This window comes from Triticum dicoccoides, chromosome 1B, assembly GCF_002162155.2.
Source record: "Triticum dicoccoides isolate Atlit2015 ecotype Zavitan chromosome 1B, WEW_v2.0, whole genome shotgun sequence".
NCBI classification, from domain to species: domain Eukaryota; kingdom Viridiplantae; phylum Streptophyta; class Magnoliopsida; order Poales; family Poaceae; genus Triticum; species Triticum dicoccoides.
Window position 1 is genome coordinate 476,619,453 of NC_041381.1, and position 27,922 is coordinate 476,647,374.

A 27,922-nucleotide genomic window follows, 5' to 3' on the forward strand; every position below is an offset into this window, starting at 1 on the left:
CTCTCCTCTGCTTGGCTTATTAAGGGTTAACTAACAGCGCTTGGCCTCTCCCTTGTAGGGTTCGAAGCGCCGAATCTGAGGTATACATTTACCTGTACTCTGGGCAAATAGCATATCACCGGAGTGTTCTTCACATGTTTTGGGCTGGGATTTTAGGGCATGTACAATGGTTGATAAGATACGAAAATCCGCGTCTGAGCCCAGGCTCAGATGCTCCTGCTCAGAAAAAATTCAAAATAAATACTAAAAAATTCAAAAAAAATCCTTTTTTTGTGTAGTAGATAATTTGTTGCATGAGGACCGCAGCAAATTTCAACTCATTTGGACATTTGAGCAGCTCTCGGCAAAAAAGACAAATCGGGTCAAAACAGTTCGTGAAAAGTAAACTTTTTTACAGACCCTGATTTTGTCTTCTTTGCCTAGAGATGCTCAAATGTCCAAACGAGTTGAATTTTGCAGCAAACCTCGCGCATCGAATTATCTACCACACAAAAAAATTGGAACTTTTTGAATTTTTCTAGTATTTGTTTTGAATTTTTTCGTCAGTGCGGGTGCAGCTGAGCCCAGGAGCCAAATTGGCCTTCTCGATAAGATAGTCTTATCTTAAATCTTGCATATAATTTAGAGATGAAAAAAAGTGTCTACAATGGGTCATCTCTTTGCCTTATTTTCAATGACAAGCTATTTCTAAAAACATGATGAGACATATTGTGTTAAGAGATCATCTCTTCTCTTCTCTTAAATAACAGAAGACAACCTTTTTTTACAAGTTCTCTCTCCTCCACCTCATCATTTATTCTATGTGGCACTTCTAAGATAGTACCGTTGTACATGCCTTTGGCACTCTTGTTAAATTTGAATATACTAGTTTTTACCATCTTTTTACCCTTTTATTATGATGGGCTACGACAATTTACTGCAACCAATTAACACATCTCACCAGTGAACGGATTCTGATTGCCTCAAAAAAGAAAAAGAAGATTCTGATGAAATTTCTTACCTCATGAAGGAAGATAGCTGAAAAGTCGCTTCATCTGGATACTTGGTTGTGGTGCCAAATTTCTTACACGGGTAGCCATATTCACACGAAAACACCGATAGACCATTTCCAACGTGGATAAAGGATCATGCCCCAGTTCGTTATCCCCCGATTCCCTGCAACCTTGCTCCTTTTATTTTTGCAAATGTTCGGTACTTCAGGCCACCTAATTTTAGTTTATGTTTAAGGTGTATGTTGTGAAATCATACGTGTTTACATCGATGACATTGCTGGCCGTAGTACTACATTCACACAGTCTTAGCTAAAGTAAACCAAGGGTGAGAAATGATGATAAAAGCAATAGATACAAGCCTAACAACATTTGGCAGCTTGAGATGACTACATAAGAAGATCTCCAAAGTGGAGAAACAACTCTCTTTGTCTTGGCCAGTCAGATGGCTAAATTGGAGACTTCCCACTTAACCTGTCGGGGAATGAGCCTCCTCACCTCATAGGAATAAAATCGGGCAGTGTCCTCCCATAGGTCTCATTTTGATTCTTCTTTTGTCAAAATGTTTTTCTTTCTGATGTTAGTCTATCTAACATAAATGAATAAATTGTTCCTTTATGCAGGAAAAGGAATTCGAAGAGGCAAAACGAATAATAGCCGCGCTAAAGGAGCAAGGAGCGTCTAGTGTTGCGGCTCCGGGTTATTGCCGGGGTGGTAAGCTAAGCACTGCTGTGTTTCTTTATATCTGAACTCAAAATTTGAAGTTTTAACCTTCTGAACATTGTGTTTCTTCTCTTCACATATAAGCAAAACTAGTCGCCGAGTTAGCGAAAGCTAATGTGGTACAGGCAGCTGCTATGTCGCACCCTTCCTTTGTTAGTGTTGATGATATAAAAGGTAAATTTTAGAGATGCACTAATGTTGTTCTATTTGAAACACTTCAAATTCTTACATTATGACATGTGCTATATGTCGGAGACGAAATGACCCATTGCCATACTTAGAGCTGAAACCGACTTTATGTCCCCATTGCAAAGAGAGCCTTGGCTTAGTGGTTGGGCATGCGGTTGTGCAACCTAGCGACATGAGTTCAATTCCTAGAATTGACAGGTGATGCATAGGGGTTTTCCCCCGTTTATTGAGCATCAAGCTTGGTGTGTGGTGTAACCTCTCATCAAGAATATCTTGATACTCATTAAAAAAATTCTGAGGATCATGTTTATCTTGGTACTCATCCTAAAAATAGTTGTATGCATTCCTGGTTGGTGCAGAGGCCGGAAAGTAAAAATCTCTCCCATTTTCTAGCAGCAGCTAGACCGGGCAAGGTAGATGCAGCAGTACAACTCTGAAGATGGATTGGTGGCAGGTGGCGGCGGCGGCCTCATACCCGGCAGGCATCCTGGTTGAGGAGCACGCTGGACTGGTGGGTGCCCATACCCGTCAGGCGTTCTAGTTGGGACCTCGGGTCTTAGATGCTAGGTTTGGCTGCGAGGTCTGTTTGGTATTAGGCCCAGACTATCAGCGCCCTTCATCAACTAGATAGGAGTAGCGACAGATGTTGGTTAGACGGTGGCTTTAGTCTTACTGTTGTATGACTTTGTAAGATCTTGTGTTAATAATTAATAAAATGGTTGTATGCATCGTCTAGATGCAGAGGCCGGGGGTGTTCCTCCTTTTCTAAAAAAAAATGTCCCCACCTGAATTGGTTACGCAGTTCGAGCAGATTTCATCCGACTCAGGGGTAAGTTTTCATTTCAAACAACCCGATCTTCAATTCAACCATTTACTGGAGGTCTATAACATGTCATATGGCCAAGGCTAAACCATGCTGTTAAATTTGAAACTGTTCCGGTGCCACACTGTATCTCATCAGAATGCTGTGAGATCTTATTATTTTCAACCCGTAGCAGGTGCACCTTCTAATTTCCACGGCATCATGTGCTTCTTCCCAAATCATGTACTCCCTCCGTTTCATATTAAGAGTCATCAAGCCTCAACAACTAGAAGTCACTTTTTTTTACTTTATGACCAAATGAATTTTAGATCCATATGCTAGTGACCTAGTGTTTCTTGAAAGTGTATGTTCATGATGGAAAACGGAGAAAGATGCCATAAAGTACTTTGGGTTATGGATTGATTGGAGAAACACATTATCGGTAGGAGATCATTGCAGAACTAGCGTTCGAACCCTTTCATCCGGATATGATTTATTTTGGAGAAACATCCTGACATTATATTTGGGCCTACAGTTTCGTCACTTTGTCAAGATCTACTCTGGTGTGTCCCATGGGTTGTGAGATACAACAGCGATGACGCAACTGCTGTCGAGCGGGCCGAGCAAGCCATGGTGGACATGACCAGTTGGTTTAATGAGAACCTGAAGTAGCAGCCCAATTTGGGAGTCTGCTTTTGTATCCACTGAAATTTACTCCTTCCGTTCTAATATTTTTGTGAATCGAATGCATAGACACATTTCAGTGCGTTCATTCACTTATTTCGGCCCGTACGTAGTCTATATTGAAATATCAAAATATCTTATATTTGTGAACAAAGAAAGTAGTATTATACTGTAACGAAATGTGATATTTGCAGTTTTGGGAGCTGATATTTATAGTTGGGCTCAGTTCACTCCATAGTTGCGCCCCAGTCAGTTTAATTTTTTGCACTTGCAGTGCAGTGAACTGGTGCACAGTTCTTTGCCTTCCTGGTATAACTTGCCCCCGCGTCGCCCCTTCTCGGGCGACTCGAACGGGGACGAAACCCCGGCCGCCGGGGGCTCTCCTTCCTTCCCTTCCTTCCTCTGTCGTCGTCGAAGGACGCCGCTGGCCTATAGCTTGGGGGCCGATGGTGGTGGAGGAGGCCTCCCTCTCTCCTGCACCATGGGGGTGGTGCGGAGCCCCGCGGCGTGAGGAGGCGTGACCGATCTGGCCTTGACAGCGCGGCAAGCGTCCCTGCCTTAACCGCGACAACATCGGCCGACTCTGCCTCCGGCGACGATGGTTGCGGGCGCGGCGGCCGGCCTTGCGGCAATGGTGGCATTCGGCGGCGGCGATTGGATATGCGACGATGTGCCATTTGACCTTAGAATCGGCGGCGGCGGCATGGAGGGCCTGGTGGACGGGTAGGCACCATGAGTGGTCTGGCCCCCAGACAGATCTGATCTCGCTGATGCGGCTTGCTTGCTGCCCTACGGCTTAGATCGGTGGCCACCCATGCACACGATGCTTGATGGAGGTTTGTCGAGCGGATCAGGGTGAAAACCTCGTTCTTAGCTTGTTGCCAAGACCAGCGACGACGCAACTCTTTTGTGCCATTACCTTCTTGAAGGCATCGCCCGTGGAGAAGCTCCAGATCTCTATCTGCTACCTCCGGGGGAAACCCTAGATCAGTAGATCGGATGACGGCAGCGCTTTGGTGTCGTCCCCCCCCCCCCGGGGGCGTCATTCTTGGAGGTGTACACGGGCTCGAGGGACAAGTGGACGGCTTCTTTGGTGGAGCGGTGCCTCATCTTACACATTGATGGCGGTGGATCTCGGCGGCGTGGCGTAGTGGAGACTCGGCATCCGATGCGCAGAGATGGACTCGCACAAGAGGAGGATGTTGTCTGACGTCATGGTGGCGTCGACGGCAGAGAGGCCCGACAAGGTCGGTGCCTTAGTTTTTTGCTTTCAAGATGGATTGGTGGAAGACGATGGCGATGACACATGAGAGCGCGTCAGATCAGTTTGTACCCCAAACCTAGTATGTGACTTGACGGGGCCTCTGACTTTAGACGATGTTAGGCTTTGATGTGATATCTGTTTGGTATTAGACTCGGACTATCGGCACTCCTTTATCAAGTGAACAGGAGTCGCGGCAATTGTTGCTAAGATGATGACTTCCAATTACCCGTTGTATTATTTTCTGATGTCTCTATGAATAATTAATAAAGTGATTGTATGCATCGCCCAAATGTAGAGACTGGGGTAATCCTCGTTCTCTAAAAAAAGCGCTTGTGAGCTCTTTACTCACGAGAACCACCTCTAGATGGTACATCGGTTCTATAAAAATCCTCTAAATACAGGGCCGCATTGTTGACGGCTTTGTAGGAAACCGGATCGCGGCCCCTAATATATTGTGGTATAGTACTCCCTTCGGTCATTTTTAGCTTGCATATAAATTTTGTTCGAGTCAAAATATCTCAACTTTGATCAAACTTATAAAAAAATATCAACACAATACCAAATCAACATTTTTAGATTCATTACAAAATGTACTTTCGTATATATATATCTGGTGTTGTTGATGTTAATACTTTTTTATATAAATTTGATTAAATTTTGTTGAGTTTGATAACTATAATACGCGGAGTAAAAAGGACCGGTCCGACGGCGCGAGGAAGCGCGGCGCGCGGAAGTGGACCAACCGCGGGCTTTCTCCGGCGGCGAGCTTCGACCGCCGCGAGACGGTGGAGTACGACCGCCGGCGCGCGTCGTTCTCCTCCGCGCGTTCTTCGTACGCCGGATCCTCCTCCTCCTCCGCCGCGGGCTTCCTCCCCGTGAAGAGGGAGTGGTCGGACGAGGAGGACGAACCAGAGCCGCCGACGCCGTTCGCCTTCGTCCCGGTGAAGGAGGAGCCCGAGGAGCCCGCTCCGCTCGGCCACTGCGGAATCATCGGGCCTGAGGACTACGTCACGGAGTTCGACGCCGTTGCCGCCGCCATCGCCGAGCGGAGCATGCGCGAGGAGGAGGAGCGTCGGTGCCACGCCGAGGAGCTCGAAGCCCTCGAGTGGCGGCAGGCGGTCGCCGCCAACGAGAAGGCGGAAGAGTGGCGCCGCATCCGCAAGGAGCAGTCGGAGAAGTACGTCGATCTCTGCAGCTCCAGCGAGGAGGATTGAGCGTCCGGCTTCTCTCCGGCGTCGTCCAGTTGCCGCGACCTCGCCGCCGTCAGATCCGACCCCCTAGTAGTAGTTTAACATAGTATGTAGTATAACTATGCTTGTAGTTTGTGATGAACTATGTAGTATGCCATGAACAATGTAGTATGTGATGAACTCTGTTCGTGCAATTTCTCCCGCGAAACAATTTTTTTAAATTATGCAGGTTTAGATACGGGTTCTGCTCGGCCACGTATGTTTTTGACCCGCAAAAACGATTTTCATCAACCCGCAAACGCGTTTTGCAGGTTGTATTTTTGCGGAGTCTGCTAGAGTTGCTTTTACTGGGCTGACGCTCGTTGAGTTCCGCTCAACACGAGAGCTTCTGAGAACCACCTCTACATGGCATATCGGTTCAATAAAAATCCTCTAAAAACAGGGCCGCGTTGTTAACTGCTTTGTACGCAACCTGATCGCAGCCCCTAATAAACTTTAGTATACTACTTCCCCTGGTCATTTTTAGTACGAGTATAGGTTTCGTAGGAAGTCAAAACATCTCTATTTTGATCAAACTTATAAAAAAAATATCAACACAATATAAAATCAACTTTAGATTCATTATGAAATGTAGTTCAATAGTATATATGTTTGGTGCTGTAGATATTAATACTTTTTTATATAAATTTGATCAATTTTTGTTGAATTTAACTTGACAACTATAATACACTGAGTAAAAAGACCGGAGGATACACAGTACACTAGATGGATCACCAGTTCTCTCACGTGACCGGCTGCTAACACTTTTGTCCTGCCATTATACTAATATATAAGATAAGATTTCAGGCTGCGAATCGAAGGAAAGTCTTTGGATCAAACTAAGCACAGGAAGTGATGTTGCATGTTCGATGAAGGTGGCACGCGGCAGAAGCGGGTCGAGCTCAGATGTCACTAAATAAAACGTAAAAACTCTAGCAGCCGACGACTTTCTCGTCGTTTGACCCCAGAATCGGTCTATAAAAGGACGGCACATCGCGCCTTATCCGGCAGCAAACACCAAACTATGTCGCCACCGAGAGCTCCTCGGAGTCTAGGTATAGCCACGGCGGCGACGGCTATTCTGGCCGTCCTGGCAGCGGCGCTCGCCACGACCGCTCGTGCCCAGACCTGCGGCTCGCAGGCTGGCGGCGCGAGGTGCCCCAACTGCCTCTGCTGCAGCCGTTTCGGGTTCTGCGGCAGCGGCTCTGACTGGTGCGGAGCCGGCTGCCAGAGCCAGTGCAGCGGCTGCCCCGCTCCCGGCGGCCAGGGCGTGGCGTCCATCGTGCCCAGGGACCTCTTCGAGCGGCTCCTCCTCCACCGCAACGACGCGGCGTGCCTGGCCCACGGGTTCTACACCTACGATGCGTTCCTCGCCGCGGCCGCCGCGTTCCCGGCCTTCGCCGGCACGTCCGAGGGGCTGAGCGTCGAGACGCGGAAGCGTGAGGTGGCCGCCTTCCTGGGCCAGACCTCCCACGAGACCACCGGCGGGTGGCCGACCGCGCCCGACGGCCCCTTCTCGTGGGGCTACTGCTTCAAGCAGGAGCGCGACCCGCCGTCCGACTACTGCCAGCCGAGGCCGGAGTGGCCGTGCGCGCCCGGCAGGCGGTACTACGGCCGCGGCCCCATGCAGCTCTCCTTCAACTACAACTACGGGCCGGCGGGGCGCGCGATCGGCGTCGACCTGCTCAACAATCCAGACCTGGTGGCGGCCGACCCGGTGGTGGCGTTCAAGACGGCGCTGTGGTTCTGGATGACCCCGCAGGCGAACAAGCCGTCGTCACACGCGGTGATCACGGGGCGGTGGACGCCGACGGGCGCGGACAACGCGGCGGGCCGGGTGCCCGGGTACGGCGTGATCACCAACATCATCAACGGCGGGCTGGAGTGCGGGCGTGGGCAGGACCCCCGGGTGGTCGACCGGATCGGGTTCTACAAGCGCTACTGCGACGTCCTCGGCGTCGGCTACGGGAGCAACCTCGACTGCAACAGCCAGAGGCCGTTCACCAGCGGCGCCTCGGCTGGGCTCGCGGCGCAGTGAAAAAACGTCGGCATGTACCAGTGTCAGCATGTGATTCATGTAGGTGTGATTCCAGGAGTTCTCTTCTCTACTGTGTAATGTGATGAGCGTGTTGCCTCTATCCGTTAAAGCTCGCATGCGTCAGCGAGCATTTCTTTCGGCCTGCTAAGGCTTAATAAACTCGGCTGTAGCTATAATATTCGAACTAAGTATCAGACGGCTGATTTTGATTTCACTTCAAGTCGAATTTTTCTTCCAATGGTGCAACAACACGTGTCAATGCTTGTATTGAGTTCCTCTGCCAAAAAAGGTGACTGATTTTGTTCGCTGGTCTCAATCAAATTGTGTTCACCGGCCTAGCTCCCTGCCACCACGCACTAACGGGCCAGTTTTCTTCGAACGGAAATCTTCCGGACCCGATTGCGGTTGGTCTCTGGACTCTGGTCCATACACAGCCTAACTGAAAGCTCTTCACTCCTACGTGTAGTCCAAGCCGGATGTTCAAGCTAGAAGCCACTTGTTATGATATTTATGTCTCAATTTTTTTTGATATTTTCTAGGTGCCTCATGGTTTTCACATATGAAGAAAATAAATTTTCTTTCAAACAAAACCCAATTAGATGGTTTTCGCAAAAATAATAAATTAGATGGACAGTGAAGAAAAGCTATAAAATGAAGAATTCGAAAGTAGGATGACTATATATAGCTGCTTGTGTATGGACGTATAAAACACATGAAAAATGAGATAAACGGAGTTATTTAACTCTACATATGGAGACATATAAAAGCTAAATACAAAATAAATTTACTACAAATAATGAAGGAAAAATGAACAAAATAATCTGACAAAGGGGTGATGTACATCGTCTATTGATCGATGTTAGTCTTGGTCATGCGGTGAACAAAAGGCACCCTCACGTAACAAGACTGAACGTCAGAAGGACAAAAAAACTTGAAAAGCTCATGTTCGTTCATGTCGATGGACTTAGTGAACACGGCAGACTCCATGGCTTCGTCAACCTCGCTGGCACCAGGCCATCCATGTTGAAATGAACCAAATATCCCTCTTAAAGCTCGTACCCCAGTGAAGCTCTTCCAGTTATCGCCATGGATGTGAGCCCTTTCTTCAGCTCAACAACGTATGTGGGCCGCTCTTTTGCCTCAAAGCACAAATTGCCTCCAATCCTGGCATTACATGGAATGATCTGTGCAACAAACAAAAAAAGGATGAGCAAAAGAGCGATAAGAGAGAGCTACAGAGAACAGGAGTAGAAAAGAAAGGGTATTTGTGTAGATTGTTTCCACTGATCTCTCTAAGTCTCCTGCTAAAATGATCTCCCGAAATTTCCAATAAGCAGACTTGGCACGCATTTGTGCGTGTGTGCTGAATGAGATTTGTTAGTGCTGAAAAAAATGTCATAGACAAAAAGATAAACTAACTATGAGCTTGATGTGTTCCGTATTATTGAAATGTTCAAAGAAATTTTGTAGCTATATAGGAAAAAATGAACAGGCCGCCTTACCTTTCCGCTGGCAGAACTCATGTAAATAAACCTAATGACTGAATATACCTAGGACATCCATCACAAAACTTGCAGACAAGGCATGGAATTTGCAGAAAACAGGGATGTAAAAGGATTCTTGTTCTCCATGTAGAGCTGAATTGAACTTCATATCCACCTTATAGAGACAAGCGAATGAAAGAGGCACTCACTACTACACAGGACATAAAAATACGAGAAAACTAACTAACAAGCGAATTAGGTGGAACTTACAGAACACATTTTCCGTCTGTCTTTGGTAACTGAGAGGCTATAAGAACATACTTAAGGACTAAGAAGAGTGACTGAAGAACGAAAGTAACAGATAAAGAGTCTATCACAGAATGACTGAGGGGCAAAAATAACATACTAAACGACTAAGAAGTGTGAACCATGACAAAGAAAATAACAGACAAAGGAATGATAAACTAAGTTGAACTAAAATATACAATTCACCATAGATCTAGTTCAGGGACAAAGAGACAACTTGAATAAAAGAATAAAAGATAGCCTAAGAGTACTCAAGACAAAGAGGCTATCACAGTAGATAAGCGTCGAAATCCTATCTACAACAATGCAAAAGTAGCTCAGCATTGAAATCCTATCTAGAGCTGCTTTAGCAGGAAACAAGAATATGAATGCAAAAGATAGACTGGGAAGTGACGTGTAAAATAATAATTTGATATGAAAGAAGAATGAGAAGACTGATAAAAACAAAATAAGAGAAGCATAGATATGATAGCTGACGGAACTTCCACTACCTATGATAACTAACCTACTTAACCATCAGTGATGAAAGAAACTAAGGTCACTGAATTATAAAATAAAGAAATAAGATAAACAAACTAATGAATTGATATGGAAGTAAAAACTAAAACGATGAAGGTCTGAACACTTATACTAAACATATACATCATGTACTGAGAAAAAATAGAGACGTGTTGAAAAAAACACGACAAAAATCAAAAGGAAAAAAAAGGAAAAACAAATGAACTGAAAAAATCAGTGATGAATCTGAAGAAGGGAAAAGAGAATCAGAAGACTAAAAACTGAAGAAAGAGAGATTGAACACATAGGGAGACAACAAAGAAGGACACTGAGAGTGAGAGACTTACTGAAGAGAAAAATAGACTGATGACTGAAATGATACTAAAAAATAAAACAATGAACGTCTCAAGACATGCTTAACAATGGAGACATGCTTACAACAATTGAGACATGCTTAACACTGAATGTCTGATAACTGACTGACCACTTATACTAAAAAATGAATACTAACACTGAAAATGAAATAATGAACATTGAACAATTTAACTGAAGGTCTCACACTTGTACTGAGGATGAAGGACTAAAATTGTAAAAATTGATCCTAAAATTCTAAAAATGGTACTAAGAAGTATGAAACTGAGACTAAAAACTAAACCATCAATGAGAGAAAAACTGAAACACATGGAGACTAAGAACTACAGAAATCCTCAACTAAGCCGGGTGTGATGCTCCTTGCGATCCAGATTACGACAACTTGGAGCCGCCGCATGCGGCGTCAACTAAGGTGCGCCCCTCACCCCAATCCCTAAGTTGGAGAGGAAAATACCAAAATTTTCCATGCTATGGCCACTGAGCGCTATAGGAGCAATTCTATTTCCAATGTAACTTCTGATAATGGTCAAGTAACCTCTAATCATGCAACAATTGTTGGCCTCTTTTTGCAAAAATTCAAGCAGAAGATGGGATGTGCTAATAATACTCAAATGGGTTTTGATATGCCCAATATTATCACAAAGGTTGAGGGTCTTGATTATTTGACTAAGCCTTTTTCCTAGCAGGAAATTGACTGTGTTATTAAAGAGATGCCCACTGACAGAGCTCCTGCGCCAGATGACTTCACTGGCCTCTTTCTCAAGAAGTGCTGGGAGATTATTAAGGATGATTTTCATCTATTGGTCAAGGGGTTTTCTAAAGGGCACCTTGATCTGGAGTGTATCAACAGCTCTCTCATAACTCTGATTCCTAAAAAGCTAGCACCTGAGGGTTTGAATGACTACAAGCCAATTTCTTTGACTAATACCTATTTGAAATTTCTTACTAAACTTCTTGTAAACAGACTACAAAAAGTGATTCTCTCCTGTATTCACAAAAACCAATATGGGTTTATCAAATCTAGGTCTATTCAGGATTGTTTAGCTTGGTGTTTTGAGTACATTCACCAATGTCAAGCATCAAAGGGACCAATTGTCTTGCTAAAGTTGGATTTTACTAAGGCTTTTGACACTATTGAGCATGATGCCATTCTCAGGATTCTGAGATACAAGGGTTTTAATGATAAATGGATATCTTGGATGCAATCCATTCTGTCATCTGGTTCATCTTCTGTGCTACTTAATGGTGTACCTGGACATCATTTTAAATGCAAGAGGGGAGTGAGGCAAGGTGACCCAATGTCACCTTTACTGTTTGTGCTTGATGCCAACCTGCTCCAGTCTATAGTAAATGATATGTGCAGAAAAGGAATTTTAACCCTTCCAATCCCATCCCACAGTCAGGATTACCCCATAGTGCAGTATGCTGATGACACACTAATTGTGTTGCCTGCTTCTGACCAACAGCTCCTTGCCTTAACGACATGCTTGATATTTTTGCTTCTTCAATTGGGTTATCTATGAATTTTGCAAAATCTCTTATGGTGCCCATGAACATGTCAAATGTTGAAGCTAATAGGTTGGCTTCAATCCTAGGATGCAAATTGGGAGTCATGCCTTTCACTTATTTGGGTCTCCCCATGGGGACTACCAGACCCTCAATTTAGGATCTGTTGCCCCTTGTGCATAGGATTGAAAGGAGGTTATCTGCCACCTCTTGCTTTCTGAACCAAGGAAGTAGGTTACAGTTGCTTCCGTCTGTTCTAACTTCCATGCCCATATACTTTCTCTGCAGACTTGTCATCTCTCCTAGAATTCTGAAGCAGATTGAAAGGATTCAGAGGCAATGCCTTTGGAGAGGGAATTCTAATACGCCAAGACAATCTCTGGCAGCTTGAGATTTGGTATGTATACCAAACAATAAAGGGGGTCTTGGTGTTCTCAACTTAAAGGTGCAGAATGAGGCCTTACTTATGAAATTCTTGCACAAGTTTTATAATCATCATGACATCCCCTGGGTTAGTCTCATCTGAATTCCTACTATGATAGCTCTGTCCCTCATACTACCAGCCTTTGTGGGTCCTTTTGGTGGCGTGATGTGTTTAAATTGGCACACAAATACTGTCAGTTGGCTTCTCCAAAGTTGGGGGATGGCATGTCTATTCTCTTCAGTCAAATTGTGTCCATCGGCTCGGCTCCCTGCCACCACGCACTAACGGCCCATCTTCCTATCTTTTATACTCCCTCCGTTCGAAATTACTCGTCCAAGAAATGAATGTATCTAGATGTATTTTAGTTGTAGATACATCCATTTTTGTGGCAAGTAATTCCAAACGGAGGGAGTAATACTGTGGGCAGTCATGTCATAGGAAAGCATGAAGATTGCTGATACTGTTATCAGCTTACTGATACTTGCATCTGCTGCCTTGCTTGAATTGCTACAACTGCTACTTCACTGGACTTGCATATGGAGCACAATGTCTTTTGTTTGTCGGTATCTAAGGGAACAAGTAAGATTGAACGCAAGGGGAAGCTGCTACTCCTTCTGCTGCTGCTGCTGCTGTTGCTTCATGCTGCTAAGATTGAATGAGCTTCTAGCTAAAATTGGTATACACTGTGCGGCAAACAGACACTATTGGCAGCACAAGTTTGGGCAGTACTCGTTACTTGATTACAAGCCTACGTTCCGTGACAAGTTAATTGGATGGCTTGGATGTTATGCCGCTGGTTCTGGACATCAACAGGGTATCCTCGATCCAGCAAACAACTACTGGCAAAGGGTCCGTAGGAAACATGGAAAAGCTATAGAAGTACCTGCACAAGTGAAGAAGGCACTTATTTACTCCCTCAAACGCACTAATGGTGAACTGTTGAATGGGAAATCATCCCTAGTGTCCAGTGGTGTAGGGCACCTTGCATGGGATTGCGCATCGAAGATGCACTCGATGTCAGACACAAGCGGCATCATTCTGACTTGGCACATTGTGACGTGGTACTATTTTTTTCGAAAAGGGGTTTTACCCCAGCCTCTGCATCAGAAAGATGCATATGGCTCATATTATTAAAAACAAAACCAGTCTCAAAGTCTATAGTATCTGAAAGTACGAAAAGAAAACAGGACGCTCAAGCGAGCCTAATCAAGAAGCCACAACCGGCAGGCAAATAAAATAGGAGCACTACATGCCTATCCTATTACATGACTGCCATCCAAACCGGTTGAAAATAACCCGAGCTACCATCTCCCATCGGGTAGACGCAGTAGCCAAACGCCCCCTGGCCTCCGTCGGAGTGAGTAGCGACCACACACGGATCAACGCTGTGGCCCTGAAGATAACCTGCAAAAAGTGAAAGTTCATTGCTCTGTTAAAAACCAAATCATTTATGCAGTTCCAGACTGCCCATAACAAGGCACAAACTCCAACACAAATGTGTCTTGCTAAATCCAAGTTAACCCCATCAAGCCATGTTCCAAATAACATATTGATAGAGGTAGGTGGAGTAATATTAAAAGCAATATGAATCAAACACCAAAGAATCTTAGCCAGCGGACAATCTAGAAAGAGGTGCCTGATAGTTCCGTTATGGTCACAAAAACTACACCTAGCAGAACCCACCCAATTGCGTTTTGCCAGATTATCCTTTGTCAAAATGACTTGTTTATGCACAAACCACATAAACACTTTGATTCGCAAAGGTACCTTAACTTTCTAGACGTGTTTCGAGCAAGGAATGACACTAGTGTTTATGACATCCAGATACATGGATTTGACCGAGAACACGCCGTCCTTAGTCAGTTTCCAAAACAATCTATCTGGCTGCTGAGACAGCTGGACATCCATCAGCCATCGTACAAGATGAAGCCAGGCCTCCCAACGATCGCCTACCAGTGTCCTCCGAAAGCTAATATTGAGAGGCGTGGACTGTAAGACAGTTGCAACGTAAGCTTCTCCACGTTTGAAAGTGCAACTATCCCTAGGTGGTTTTGGTCATTCATAACAACATATAGCTCATTGAGCTAATGATATTCCAAGACTATTATTTCAAGAAAGCTCAATGAATGGCATGGCATGGATGATGAAAGTGGATCCCTCAAAATATTAAGGACATAGGATTGGCTCAAGCTCAAAAGTTCAAGACTCTACCTTTTACATTTTAGTGATCCAAGATCACATTGAGTCTATAGGAAAAGCCAATACTATCAAGGAGGGATGAGGTGTTGCTTAATGAGCCTCTTGCTTCAAGTGCTTAGTGATATGCTCCAAAAACCCTCAATTACTTTCTCACATCCACATATGACCTAAACCTAAAGTCAAAATCGGTCCCACCGATTCTTTCTATCCGGTGCCACCGAGTTCAATTGTCATAGCCACTGCCACAAACCCTAGGCAAATCGGTCTCACCGATAGGGATCTCGGTCTCACCGAGATGGGATTGTAATCTCTCTGTTTCCCTTCGTAACGTTTCGGTCTAACCGAAGTGAGCGATCGGTCACACCGAGATTGCAATGTAAACTCTCTGTTTCCCTTTAGTAACGTTTCGGTCTAACCAAAAAGAGCGAATCGGTCCCACCGAGTTTACCTGACCAACTCTCTGGTTAGCTAATTACCAAAATCGGTCTTACCGAGTTTGTGTAATCGGTCTCACCGAGATTATGTTATGCCCTAACCCTAACCATATCGGTCCTATCGAGTTGCATGTCGGTCCCACCGAAAATCCTAACGGTCACTAGATTTGCTGAATCGGTCCGAGTTTGGCAAGTTGTGTGTAACGGTTAGATTTTGTGTGGAGGCTATATATACCCCTCCACCTCCTCTTAATTCATGGAGAGAGCCATCAGAACGAACCTACACTTCCAACTTACCATTTCTGAGAGAGAACCACCTACTCATGTGTTGGGGCCAAGATATTCCATTCCTACCATATGAATCTTGATCTCTAGCCTTCCCCAAGTTGCTTTCCACTCAAATCTTCTTTCCACCAGATCCAAATCCTATGAGAGAGAGTTGAGTGTTGGGGAGACTATCATTTGAAGCACAAGAGCAAGGAGTTCATCATCAACGCACCATTTGTTACTTCTTGGAGAGTGGTGTCTCCTAGATTGGCTAGGTGTCACTTGGGAGCCTCCGACAAGATTGTGGAGTTGAACCAAGGAGTTTGTAAGGGCAAGGAGATTGCCTACTTCGTGAAGATATACCGCTAGTGAGGCAAGTCCTTCGTGGGCGACGGCCATGGTGGGATAGACAAGGTTGCTTCTTCGTGGACCCTTCGTGGGTGGAGCCCTCCGTGGACTCGTGCAACCGTTACCCTTCGTGGGTTGAAGTCTCCATCAACGTGGATGTACGATAGAACCAACTATCGGAACCACGACAAAAACATCCGTGTCTCCAATTGCCTTTGAATCCTCCTAAACCCTTCCCTTTACATTCTTGCAAGTTGCATGCTTTAATTTCCGCTGCTCATATACTCTTTGCATGCTTTCTTGATTTGTGTGAAGATTGCTTGACTTGTGCAAAAATAGCTAAAATCTACCAAAGTCTAAAATTGGGAAAAGGTTAAGTTTTTAATTGGTCAAGTAGTCTAATCACTCCCACCCCTCTAGACATACTTCAAGGTCCTACAAGTGGTATCAAAGCTTTGGTCTCCATTTGCTTTGATTTCCATAGCTTTTGGTGGTCATAGCCTTGGTTTCACAACCTAGGAGAGTATGGCGTCTAGCGAGGGAAATTATCACCGTAGAGGTCCTTACTTTGATGGTACTAATTTTGCTAGTTGGAAACATAAGATGAAAATGCATATTCTCGGACATAACCCCGCCGTTTGGGCTATTGTTTGTATTGGCTTGCAAGGTGAATTCTTTGATGGGAGAGAGCCGAACCGTGAAGCTAATGCGGATGAATTGAAGATGCTGCAATACAACGCTCAAGCTTGTGATATCCTCTTCAATGGCTTGTGCCCCGAGGAATTCAACAAAATCAGCCGTCTTGAGAATGCAAAGGAAATTTGGGATACTTTGATTGATATGCACGAAGGTACCGACTCTGTCAAGGAATCCAAGCTGGATGTGCTCCAAAGTCAGCTTGACAAGTTCAAAATGAAGGATGGTGAAGGTGTCGCTGAAATGTACTCTAGGATTGCTCTTATCACAAATGAGATTGCCGGCTTAGGAAGTGAAGAGATGACCGACAGATTCATCATCAAAAAGATCCTAAGAGCATTGGATGGAAAGTATGATACCGTGTGCACATTGATCCAAATGATGCCAAATTACAAAGATCTAAAGCCAACGGAAGTCATTGGAAGAATTGTTGCTCATGAGATGTCACTCAAGGATAAGGAGGAACTTCACAACAAGTCAACTGGTGCTTACAAAGCCTCATGTGAAGCCCCCACATCATCAAGTGAGAAACAAATCTTCAATGAAGAATTGAGCTTAATGGTGAAGAACTTCAACAAATTCTACAAGAGTAGAAGCAAAGGAAGAAGCTCCAAGTCAAGGTCCTACAATGACAAAAGATCTTCTAGTCGAGAGTGCAATTTCTACAATTGTGGGAGACCCGGACACTACTCCAATGAGTGTACGACACCCTACAAAAGAAGAGAAGATTTTTTAAAAAGAAGAAGTAGAAGAGAAGAATCACCACCAAGGGAGAGAAGGAGAAGAGATGATTGTTATGAACAAAGACCCTCACGGAGAAGCAAGGATTCAGAAAGGAAGGACAAGCCATCAAAGAGCTACACAAAACGAAGACATCAAGCTCATGTTGGTGAATGGGTATCCGGCTCCGACTCCGACAATCACTCAGAGAGAAGCTATCACTCCGACTCCGAATATACTCAAGATGAAGGTGTTGCCGGTCTAGCACTTCTGTCAACCAACTCCTATGACATATTTGATTCACCAAATGAAGGAATTGGAAGATGCTTCATGGCCAAAGGCCCAAAGGTAACACATCCCGAGTATGTTGATTTCAATAGTGATGAAGATGACTTGCGGTGATGATGATCTACTTATTGACAACTCTAGTAGTGAATACTATGATGAAACGTCAATTAATCATGCTAATCAAGATAAAACGAATGAAAATGATAAGGAGAAGATTGAGCTTCTAACTAAAGAACTAAACACTCTTAAGCTAGCTCATGAAACTATCTTCGGAGATCATCGAGAACTTTTAAGGGCTCATGAGAAGTTACGCTTTGAAAAGCTCAATCTTGAGCAAGAGCATGAGTTCTTAAAGGCAATCAATGATGATCTTCGTAAGAAAAGTTCTTCTTACATTGCCAAGCGTTTACTCTTATCTACTTACATGCCTCAAGTCAAGTCTAGTAACAAGAACAAGAAGGATTCTTCCTCTAGTAGTAACAATAATAATGCTAAATCTAATATTGTTGCTTCTAGTAGTTCTCTTGATTCCACTAATGATTCTCTTAGCCAAGTTACACTTGAGCAAGAAAATAGCTTATTGAAGGGAATTATAGAGAAAGGTGTATACAAGATCCTTGCCGGGAGTAAGCAATTCGAGGAAATTGTACGCAAGCAAGGAAGGCACCGGAAGAATCAAGGTGTTGGTTTTGAGTGAAAGTTCAATGCCAATGGAGTTGAGTGGGAAGAAGATCAATACCCCAAGACGAAGTTTGTCCCTCAACAAGAGAAGTATGATCCTACTTCCTTCAAGGGAACACAAGCACAAGATGATCTTCCACCACAAGACCACAAGAACAAAGGCAAGGACAAGCTTCAAGAGGAATTGATGCATTTGAAGAAGCACCTAAGGCCTTGGTCAAGTGGGTTCCCAAGACTACGTCAAGTTCTACTTCATCAAGTACAACTACAACTCCAAGGATTCCCATCAAGATGATGTGGATCTCGAAGAAGAAGAACTAGATAGTTCTTGAGGGTGACTCCGCCAACATTCTTCACTCATATCATTATGGCAAGGACAAGTGCAATCAACTTTCATATCTTGCACTAGTTCAAGGAGTCACAAACCCTCATGTTGGTAAGGCAAGGGACAAGGTAACCTAATGTTTTCATGGACATCATCTTGTGTGTGCATCACTCTATGTCTATGGATATTCTTGTTTGTTCCTTGTGGGACTAACCCATGTAGGTATTGAAAGTGCAACTCACTCCAAAGGATTGCTCCAAATGATCTACATCAACATTGAGCATCCACATCTTCAACACCTACATGAAGTCATCATCGACAAAACCCAAGGTTAGTTCATCCCTCTAAGGGGGGATCTCACATCTAGGGGGAGCTTAACTCTAAGAATTGAGTCAAAGCAACTCTAATGATGTGAACACATCAATGCATTATGTAAAAGTGGTAATCCCACTTGATCTTAAACGATGAGAATGACATGATCAAATGTTCTCATTTGACTCCTAAGTCAATATACTCATATATAGATGACCTAGTCATCACCAATTGTTTGATAGATGCTAGAATTGGTTGTGCATGCTTTGCCACATATTTCATTTGCCATTTTATTGTGTGAGCATGTTGGTTGCATATTTTACTCATTCAAGGACATCCACTTGTTGTTTTGATTGTTTGATTTCTTTTTCTTTGCCAAGTGGATGGACAAGAATGCCTAAGAACCTTCTCTAGCTATCTATGATTTTCTCATCTCAAACTCTATTCATGCTACATCACAAAATTTGATCAAGTCAGATTCGAACCACTCTTTGTGAGGAGCACTCGGAGTCCCCGATTCGTCATGGACTTAAACTTCCAAAACTTCTTTGTGATTTTCGGTCTGACCGATTCTTCCATTTCGGTCATACCGAGATCACTAAGTCGATCTAGGTTTTCAATCTCGGTGCAACCGATTTGAACTTTTTGGTCTCACCGAGTTGCTATAACTGTCAACAGTTATGCATCTCGGTGCCACCGAGTTGTTCCACTCGGTCACACCGACAGTGTCGGGCTATATATACTCATGGGAAAAATTTGGAAACTTTCTCCAAACCTCTTCGCCCGCGCATATCTCGCTCTGCCTCCTAGGTCTCCGGATCGTCGACTTCGTCGCCAGCCGCCTCCTATCGCTGGTCTCCGCCGCCGTCAACAGATTTCTTCTCCGCCGTTGCCGCCGTAGCGAGTTCATCGCCAAACTAGGGTATGAACTCGATCACAGTGCTATCCTTGTCTAATTCTCAGCACATTGTGTTCATTATGATTCTTGCCACGATTGAAACACCTCTATCCAGTCAAAACAATCCTTAGAATAGATGCGATTTGAAAATTTAGGGTTAGGTTTCCGCCGAAACCATCTCGGACCCACCGAGTTGAAAAACTCGGTCCCACCGATTCGGCTAACGCCATTGCACTAGTAACTCTCGGTCCGACCGAGAATTGCTAATTGGTGTGACCGATTTTGAAACTTTGTGATACCCTAGCAGTCTCGGTGCCAGCAAAATGTGACTTGGTCTGACCAAGTTTGCTAGTTTAGGTTCCAAAACTGCTTCGGTATCACCGAGTTTGAGAATCGGTTGATCCGAGATGCTTTCTGTGGAAAACTAAAACTAAGTTTTTGAATCATTCTTTTGCAAAAATCTCTACATTTTGTGATGCTCATCCATTCTATCTCATCTATAACTGTTCACAGGGTCAGCAGTCAGTGTTTCCAGCATGTCAGACCAAAGTGACAGTCAGAACAGGGAAGAAGAGCAGATTCACATGAGTGAGGGCACTAGTCCCTCTAGCACTTCAGATGATGGCAGCAGAAGCACTCCTAGCAATCTGCCTAAAGCAGCCACAAGAGCCAGAAGGAAGAGAACATCAGACTCTGAGGATGAGGACTATGTGGCAGATGAAGATGAGGCTACTTCCAAGAAGGTAGTGCTCAAAAAGGAGTATGGCTCAGCAAAGACCACAAAGCCTGGACTTAATAGGAAGGTTCCTGCCAAAAGGACACCTATGCTGAAGGTCATGGGATCAACACAAGTACCTGCAGAGACTGATCCCAAAGAGGCACCTGCAAGAAGGATTACCACTTCGAAACCCAAAAAGGTTCCCACTGGAGAAACCATGAAGTTTGCTATTGAGTCAGAAGATGAAGCTGCTGGTCAAGATAAGAAGAAAAAGAGAGTCAGAACCACTACTGCCAAAGTTCTTGGCAATCCCTCTATGAGGAGAGACTCTGAGGAGGAGGAAGAAGAGGTTGATGCACCAGCACCCAAGGCACAAAAGCTGATGGGTGATGCTATAAGGTCAGGGGCTGCAACATCAAAGCCCAAGGAAGCACCCAAAGCTACCTCCAAGGCCAAGAGTGCACCAAAGAGGAATACCAGGAGTATACCAGCTGCTGAGAAGAACAAGGCCCCAGTGCCTGAAGTTGCTGCTGAGGAAGATCATGAAGGACAAGTCCTGAGGAAGCTCAAATCCAAGATTCCAGACCACAATGATGCTCATCCTGTGGCTGAGGACATGAATATCAGGAGAGACTCAGGGTTGAGGCTATGGAGAATGATAGATCCATATGCCACCAGGAGAAGGACTGCTGTTGATTATCGGTTCCATACAAAGGAACAGCAGGACTTCTATGAGACAATCTTGTTGGACAAGAAGCCTATAGTATGTGATATGAGGTGGGTCGACTGGACCTACATAAAGGAGAATGAAGAACACTATCCTGGAGTGTATGACAGCTTCAGTGCATGTGGAGTTGCAGATTTTGTTGGGCAGAAGCTCACCAACTGGAATGATGAGCTCATTATGCAACTCTACTCCACAGCACATTTCTATCCAGATGGCGGGATAGTTTGGATGTCTGAAGGTACGAGATACCAGTCAACCATTAAGGAGTGGGCAAATCTAATTAATGCCCCAAAGGAGAGTGAAGATGACTTGAACGTTTATGCCAAGAAGAAGATGGGACACAATTCTATGTCACATATGTACAAGGAGATCCCAGACAAAGCTCTTGAGACTTTCAAGTTTGGGTCAGTCCATTTTCTTCTGTCAGGGCTGCCAACGATCAACTGGATCCTAAGGCACACTCTTTTGCCCAAGTCAGGTGACCACACCATGATGAGAGTGCATGCAATAAACTTGCTACATATATTTGATGTGCCACAGAAATTCAAGGTCATGAGCCTCATGGTTGAGACTATCAAGAGGACTACAGCAGATCAAAAGAGGAGTTGTGGATATGCCCCACAAATTCAGGAGTTGATTAACTCAAAGATGGGCACAGGAAAATATCTGCTGGATAAGGAACACTTTGCTCTCTATCCAGACTTTGAGGATAATCAAGTTGTAATGAATGAGAATGAACCATCATTAGTACAAGCTCAAGAGAAGAAGGAGAAAGCAAAGAGAGAGAAGGCTACCAAGATGCCAACTCAAGAGGAGGCATCTGAGTACTTTTTGAAGAACAAACAGGAGCAGCTTGGTTACTTGATAGCATCAACACTGAGGATTGAGAAGGGGTTAGCCACCCTAACTCAAAACCATGAGAGCCTGGAAAGAGTCATGGAACAAAAATTCTATGATCTAGATGTCAAATTAACTGAGATTCAGTCAGTTGTGGAGCAGCTACAGGAAGACATGCAGGAGAGGAAGGGCAGGACAACTACTGATGAATTTGCCAGAGTACCTCGAGCTCAGAGATCAGAGCTTCAAGTGCTTAGTGATATGCTCCAAAAACCCTCAATTACTTTCTCACATCCACATATGACCTAAACCTAAAGTCAAAATCGGTCCCACCGATTCTTTCTATCCGGCGCCACCGAGTTCAATTGTCATAGCCACTGCCACAAACCCTAGGCAAATCGGTCTCATCGATAGGGATCTCGGTCTCACCGAGATGGGATTGTAATCTGTCTGTTTCCCTTCGTAACGTTTCGGTCTAACCGAAGTGAGCGATCGGTCCCACCGAGATTGCAATGTAAACTCTCTGTTTCCCTTTCGTAATGTTTCGGTCTCACCGAAAAGAGCGAATCGGTCCCACCGAGTTTACCTGACCAACTCTCTGGTTAGCTAATTACCAAAATCGGTCTTACCGAGTTTGTGTAATCGGTCTCACCAAGATTATGTTATGCCCTAACCCTAACCATATCGGTCCTACCGAGTTGCATGTCGGTCCCACCGAAAATCCTAACGGTCACTAGATTTGCTGAATCGGTCCGATTGAGTTTATCAATTCGGTCCCACCGAGTTTGGCAAGTTGTGTGCAACGGTTAGATTTTGTGTGGAGGCTATATATACCCCTCCACCTCCTCTTCATTCGTGGAGAGAGCCATCAGAACGAACCTACACTTCCAACTTACCATTTCTAAGAGAGAACCACCTACTCATGTGTTGAGGCCAAGATATTCCATTCCTACCATATGAATCTTGATCTCTAGCCTTCCCCAAGTTGCTTTCCACTCAAATCTTCTTTCCACCAGATCCAAATCCTATGAGAGAGAGTTGAGTGTTGGGGAGACTATCATTTGAAGCACAAGAGCAAGGAGTTCATCATCAACACACCATTTGTTACTTCTTGGAGAGTGGTGTCTCCTAGATTGGCTAGGTGTCACTTGGGAGCCTCCGACAAGATTGTGGAGTTGAACCAAGGAGTTTGTAAGGGCAAGGAGATCGCCTACTTCGTGGAGATCTACCGCTAGTGAGGCAGGTCCTTCGTGGGCGATGGCCATGGTGGGATAGACAAGATTGCTTCTTCGTGGACCCTTCGTGGGTGGAGCCCTCCGTGGACTCGCGCAACCGTTACCCTTCGTGGGTTGAAGTCTCCATCAACGTGGATGTACGATAGCACCACCTATCGGAACCACGACAAAAACATCCGTGTCTCCAATTGCATCTGAATCCTCCTAAACCCTTCCCTTTACATTCTTGCAAGTTGCATGCTTTAATTTCCACTACTCATATACTCTTTGCATGCTTGCTTGATTTGTGTGAAGATTGCTTGACTTGTTCAAAAATAGCTAAAATCTACCAAAGTCTAAAATTGGGAAAAAGTTAAGTTTTTGATTGGTCAAGTAGTCTAATCACCCCCCTCTAGACATACTTCAAGGTCCTACAACGTTGAACAATGTTATACAAAGTAGGATATTGAAGTGCTAGGGGCGTCTCCCCAAGCCACGTATCCTCCCAGAACCTCGTGTTAGCCCCATCACCGACTAAGATTTTTGCCCTGTTAAAGAAGAGGGGCTTGACTCTCATCAACCCTTTCCAAAACGGTGAATCAGTCGGGCGCACAATCACCTGAACCAATGTTTTAGACTGAAGATACTTATTTCGCAGAATCTGAGCCCAAGTAGCCTCAGTCTCGGACGAAAGTTTAGATAGACACTTGCTAAGGAGACATCTATTCTTCATCTCTAGATTTTCAATGCCTAGACCGCCTTGGTCCTTCGGCCTACAGATGATGTCCCATTTTGCGAGCCTATACTTTCGTTTCAACTCATCATTTTGCCAAAAGAATCGAGATCGATAAAAGTCTAACCTCTTCCTGACCCCCATCGGGACCTCAAAAAAGGATAAAAGAAACATGGGCATGCTGGTGAGGACTGAATTAATCAGAATTAATCGCCCTCCATATGACATGAGCTTCCCTTTCCAACAGCTCAGTTTCTTTTCAAAACGATCCTCGATGCACTTCCACTCCTTGTTCGTCAGCTTACGATGATGAATGGGTATACCTAAGTACGTAAACGGTAGCGAACCCAACTCACATCCGAACAATTGCTTATACGCCTCGTGGTCATCATTAGCTCTTCCAAAGCAAAACAGTTCACTCTTATGGAAGTTAATCTTGAGCCCAGACAATTGTTCAAATAAGCACAACACAAGCTTCATGTTTCTCGCTTTCGCCAAGTCGTGCTCCATAAAGATGATAGTATCATCAGCATACTGCAATATGGATATACTACCATCCACTAGGTGCGGAACCACGCCAGAAACCTGCCCCGCATCCTTATCCTGACCTATTAAAATAGATAGCATATCAACCACTATGTTGAATAGAATCGGTGACATGGGATCTCCTTGCCTTAGTCCTTTGTGTGTCTAGAAATAGTTACCTATATCATCATTCACTTTATTCCCTACACTCCCTTTTTGCGTAAAGGATTCAATCTGGTCTCGCCAGGCCTTGTCAATCCTTTCATACGCAAAGCTTGTTGAAGGAAAGGCCATTTAACTTTATCGTATGCTTTTTCAAAATCCACTTTAAAAACCACACCATCTAGTTTTTTTGAGTGAATCTCATGGAGCGTTTCATGCAAGACGACCACCCCTTCAAGGATATTTCTATCTGGCATGAAAGCGGTCTGGGACGGTTGCACAACTGAATGCGCAATCTGCATGAGTCGGTTCGTCCCAACCTTGGTGAAGATTTTGAACTGACATTAAGCAAACAGATAGACCTGAACTGCTCAATGCGAATAGCCTCTATCTTCTTCGGAAGAAGAGTTATCGTTCCAAAATTGAGCTTGAACAAAAATGAAGCTGACCGATGAACAATTCATGAAACATCGGCAACAGGTCACCCTTAATGAAATGCCAGCACTTTTTGTAAAACTCCACCGAAAACCCATCCGGTCCTGGCGCTTTATTGTTTTTCATTTGTGCAATGGCCTCAAACACCTCCTTCTCCGTAAAAGGAGCATTCAAAATCTCATTCTCTTCCATCTCAAGTTGAGGAACATCCTCAACCCTTGACTCATCCAAGGACACAAAACTCTCTTCCGGAGGTCCAAACAACTGCTTATAATAGTTGGTAATGTAAACTTTCAGGTTTTCCTGACCAACTATCGTCCCTTCATCTTGTTCTAATTGGAAGATTCTCTTCTTATGATGCTTTCCATTAGCAATCATATGAAAGAATTGAGTGTTGTCCTCTCCTTGGACAACCTTACGAACCTTAGCTCTCAAAGCCCATTTCAATTCCTCCTCGCGGAGAAGCTCTTTCAGCCTTTACTCGGCCTCCACTTTAGACTCCAGCTCGCTGGTATCTAATATAGGAAAGACTCCTTATGTGACGTGGTACTGTGAGAAGGGAACATCTAGATTTGGCCCTTCTCCAGTTGAGGGAAAACACACCTCAAGATCCATCATGGCGTCGCCACAAATTTGTCAAAGTACTATGCATACTTGGTGGTCCAAGCACCAAAGCTTCTTCCTGGGCACCACTATGACACAAGCCGTGTGTTTGATGCAGTTGCAATAGAAGCCAGCGAATTTCTTCTGCCATATATGAGGAGAGATAAGTATGAGGCGCTGAGGATGTATGGACTAGTAGAAGAATCAGAGGCTACCACCATCTTCCAGAGCAGCACCAAGCTGGGGAGGCAGCTCGAGGAGATAGAAGATGTTACCAGGCGTTGGAAGGTGTTGGCTGATTTCTGGTGCGAGATGATGCTCTACGTCGCGCCGTCAGATAATGTCAACGAGCACATCGAGCAGCTCACGCGGGGCGGCGATCTCATCACCCACCTGTGGGCTTCGCCCTCCCACGCCGGCATTCTAGAGAGGGGCCAAGATCAACAGACTCCTCCTAGCTGCCATCCACATGCAGAAAATACTTGTGAGGGTCACCAAGAAATTGAGCAAGATTCAGCTAGTCATGAAGGAACTACTCATCATTTGGGAACTACTTCCCCTGTTGATCCTTTGGCGGCTGCTTTCCCTGCTCATCATTTCGCTGGCAATCTGCAAATGAGTGATTTTGCCATGCAAGATCCTTCGCCACAGGTTGTTCTTCAAGCTGCTTGTCTGCCAAGGTGGGTTAGGGATCAAGAACTTAGAAGTTAAAAATTAAGTGTTTCTTAAGAAAATGGTTATTTAAATTATCTGTTGAGACTGAGGGAACTTGGTTACAAATTTTGCGTAATAAATACCTACATTTCAAGACTTTGGCCCAGGTTACCGCTAGACATAATGATTAGCCATTTTGGAAGGGGTTAATGAGGATGAAAGAAACTTTTTTCATAGGGTGAAATTCATCATTGGTAGTGGTAACACGATTAGATTCTGGGAAGATGCATGGTTAGGAGACACACCCTTAGCCATTCAATATCCCACTTTGTATAATATTGTACAACACAAGGAAGCCTATGTTGCTACAGTATTACAATCGGTCCCCCTTAATATCCAATTCAGGAGGTCTCTGGTGGGGGAGCGATGGAACTCTTGGCTGCATTTGATCCGCAGGTTGATGGATGTTCATCTTTCGGAGCAACCCGATACCATTTATTGGAAACTATCTAGGAACGATAGTTTCTCAGTGAAATCTATGTACTTAGACCTAATTGATTCTGGGCCAGTCCCGAGGTCTCTCCACATCTGGAAGATTAAAGTACCATTTAGAATTAAAATCTTCATGTGGTTTGTACACAAGGGAGTGATATTAACAAAAGATAACTTGCTAAAGCGAAGATGGGTCGGTAGCTCCCGATGTTGTTTTTGTGACCATGATGAGACGATTCAACACCTCTTTCTAGATTGTCCGCTGCCCAAACTTCTTTGGCGTACTCTTCATATAGCCTTCAACGTGAATCCTCCTACTAGTATCAAAACATTATTTGGGATGTGGCTACATGGAGTGGATTTAAATTTTGCGGGACATATTCTAATAGGGAAATGTGCACTATTTTGGGCTATATGGAACTATAGAAATGATACGATCTTTAACCGGAAAAAAATTAACAACTTTTTGCAGGTTATCTTCAGAACCACTGCTTGGATCCGTACGTGGTCGTTACTCACTCATGCGGACTCAAGGGAGCTTTTACTTACTGGGTGCAACCGGTGGGAGACGGTAGCACGGGTTATCTTCAACCGAGTTGGATGGCGAGCTAATAATAGGCTAGATGTTTAGTCATTGTAGCCTATTTCTTTCGCCGGCTGTGGCATCTTTTTATAATTTTTTATTATTTCTGACCTCTGTTTGTGAGCTAGTACTGGACCCTGAATTCTTGTTTCCGTACTTTAATTCAATAAATAGGCCGCATGCATCACTCTGATGCAGAGTTCAGAAGCTATCCTCCTTTTTTTAAAAGATTCTTTTTGGTGATCAAGATCACGGAGTCGTGCGAAAGCCGCACTACTATTAAGAATGGATAGTCAAGTTGTGTTGTATAAGCTCTAGTGCCGGGGCCGTAGGATATTACTAGGGTCGAGCATGTCATGTTTCATGTGCTGCCATTAGAAACAAGTTAAGCGTGCAAGATACGTTTAAATAATGGCAATGCTTGGAGCCAGCCGACTGATAACTGGGTGCATATAGACATGTGACCATGGGATCCGAATTGATCAGATGGCACACAACGCATCTCTCCTGACGCATCCATGTAGTCACGGTTGCAGGAAAAAAATGCGGTACGTATAACCTCC

At 44.5% G+C, this 27,922-nt stretch overlaps 1 protein-coding gene and 1 pseudogene across 1 annotated transcript; both read left to right on the plus strand.

Moving 5' to 3' along the window:
• The window catches only part of LOC119350493, a 3,868-nt pseudogene extending 493 nt beyond the window's left edge, over nucleotides 1-3,375 (plus strand).
• A 3,529-nt stretch (nucleotides 3,376-6,904) lies between these two features.
• Nucleotides 6,905-8,098, plus strand: LOC119342453 (chitinase 2-like). The gene has a single exon (XM_037614098.1). It carries the CDS (start codon nucleotides 6,905-6,907, stop codon nucleotides 7,916-7,918), a length of 1,014 nt encoding a protein of 337 aa, XP_037469995.1. The 3' UTR covers nucleotides 7,919-8,098.
• The last annotated feature ends 19,824 nt before the right edge of the window (nucleotides 8,099-27,922 follow it).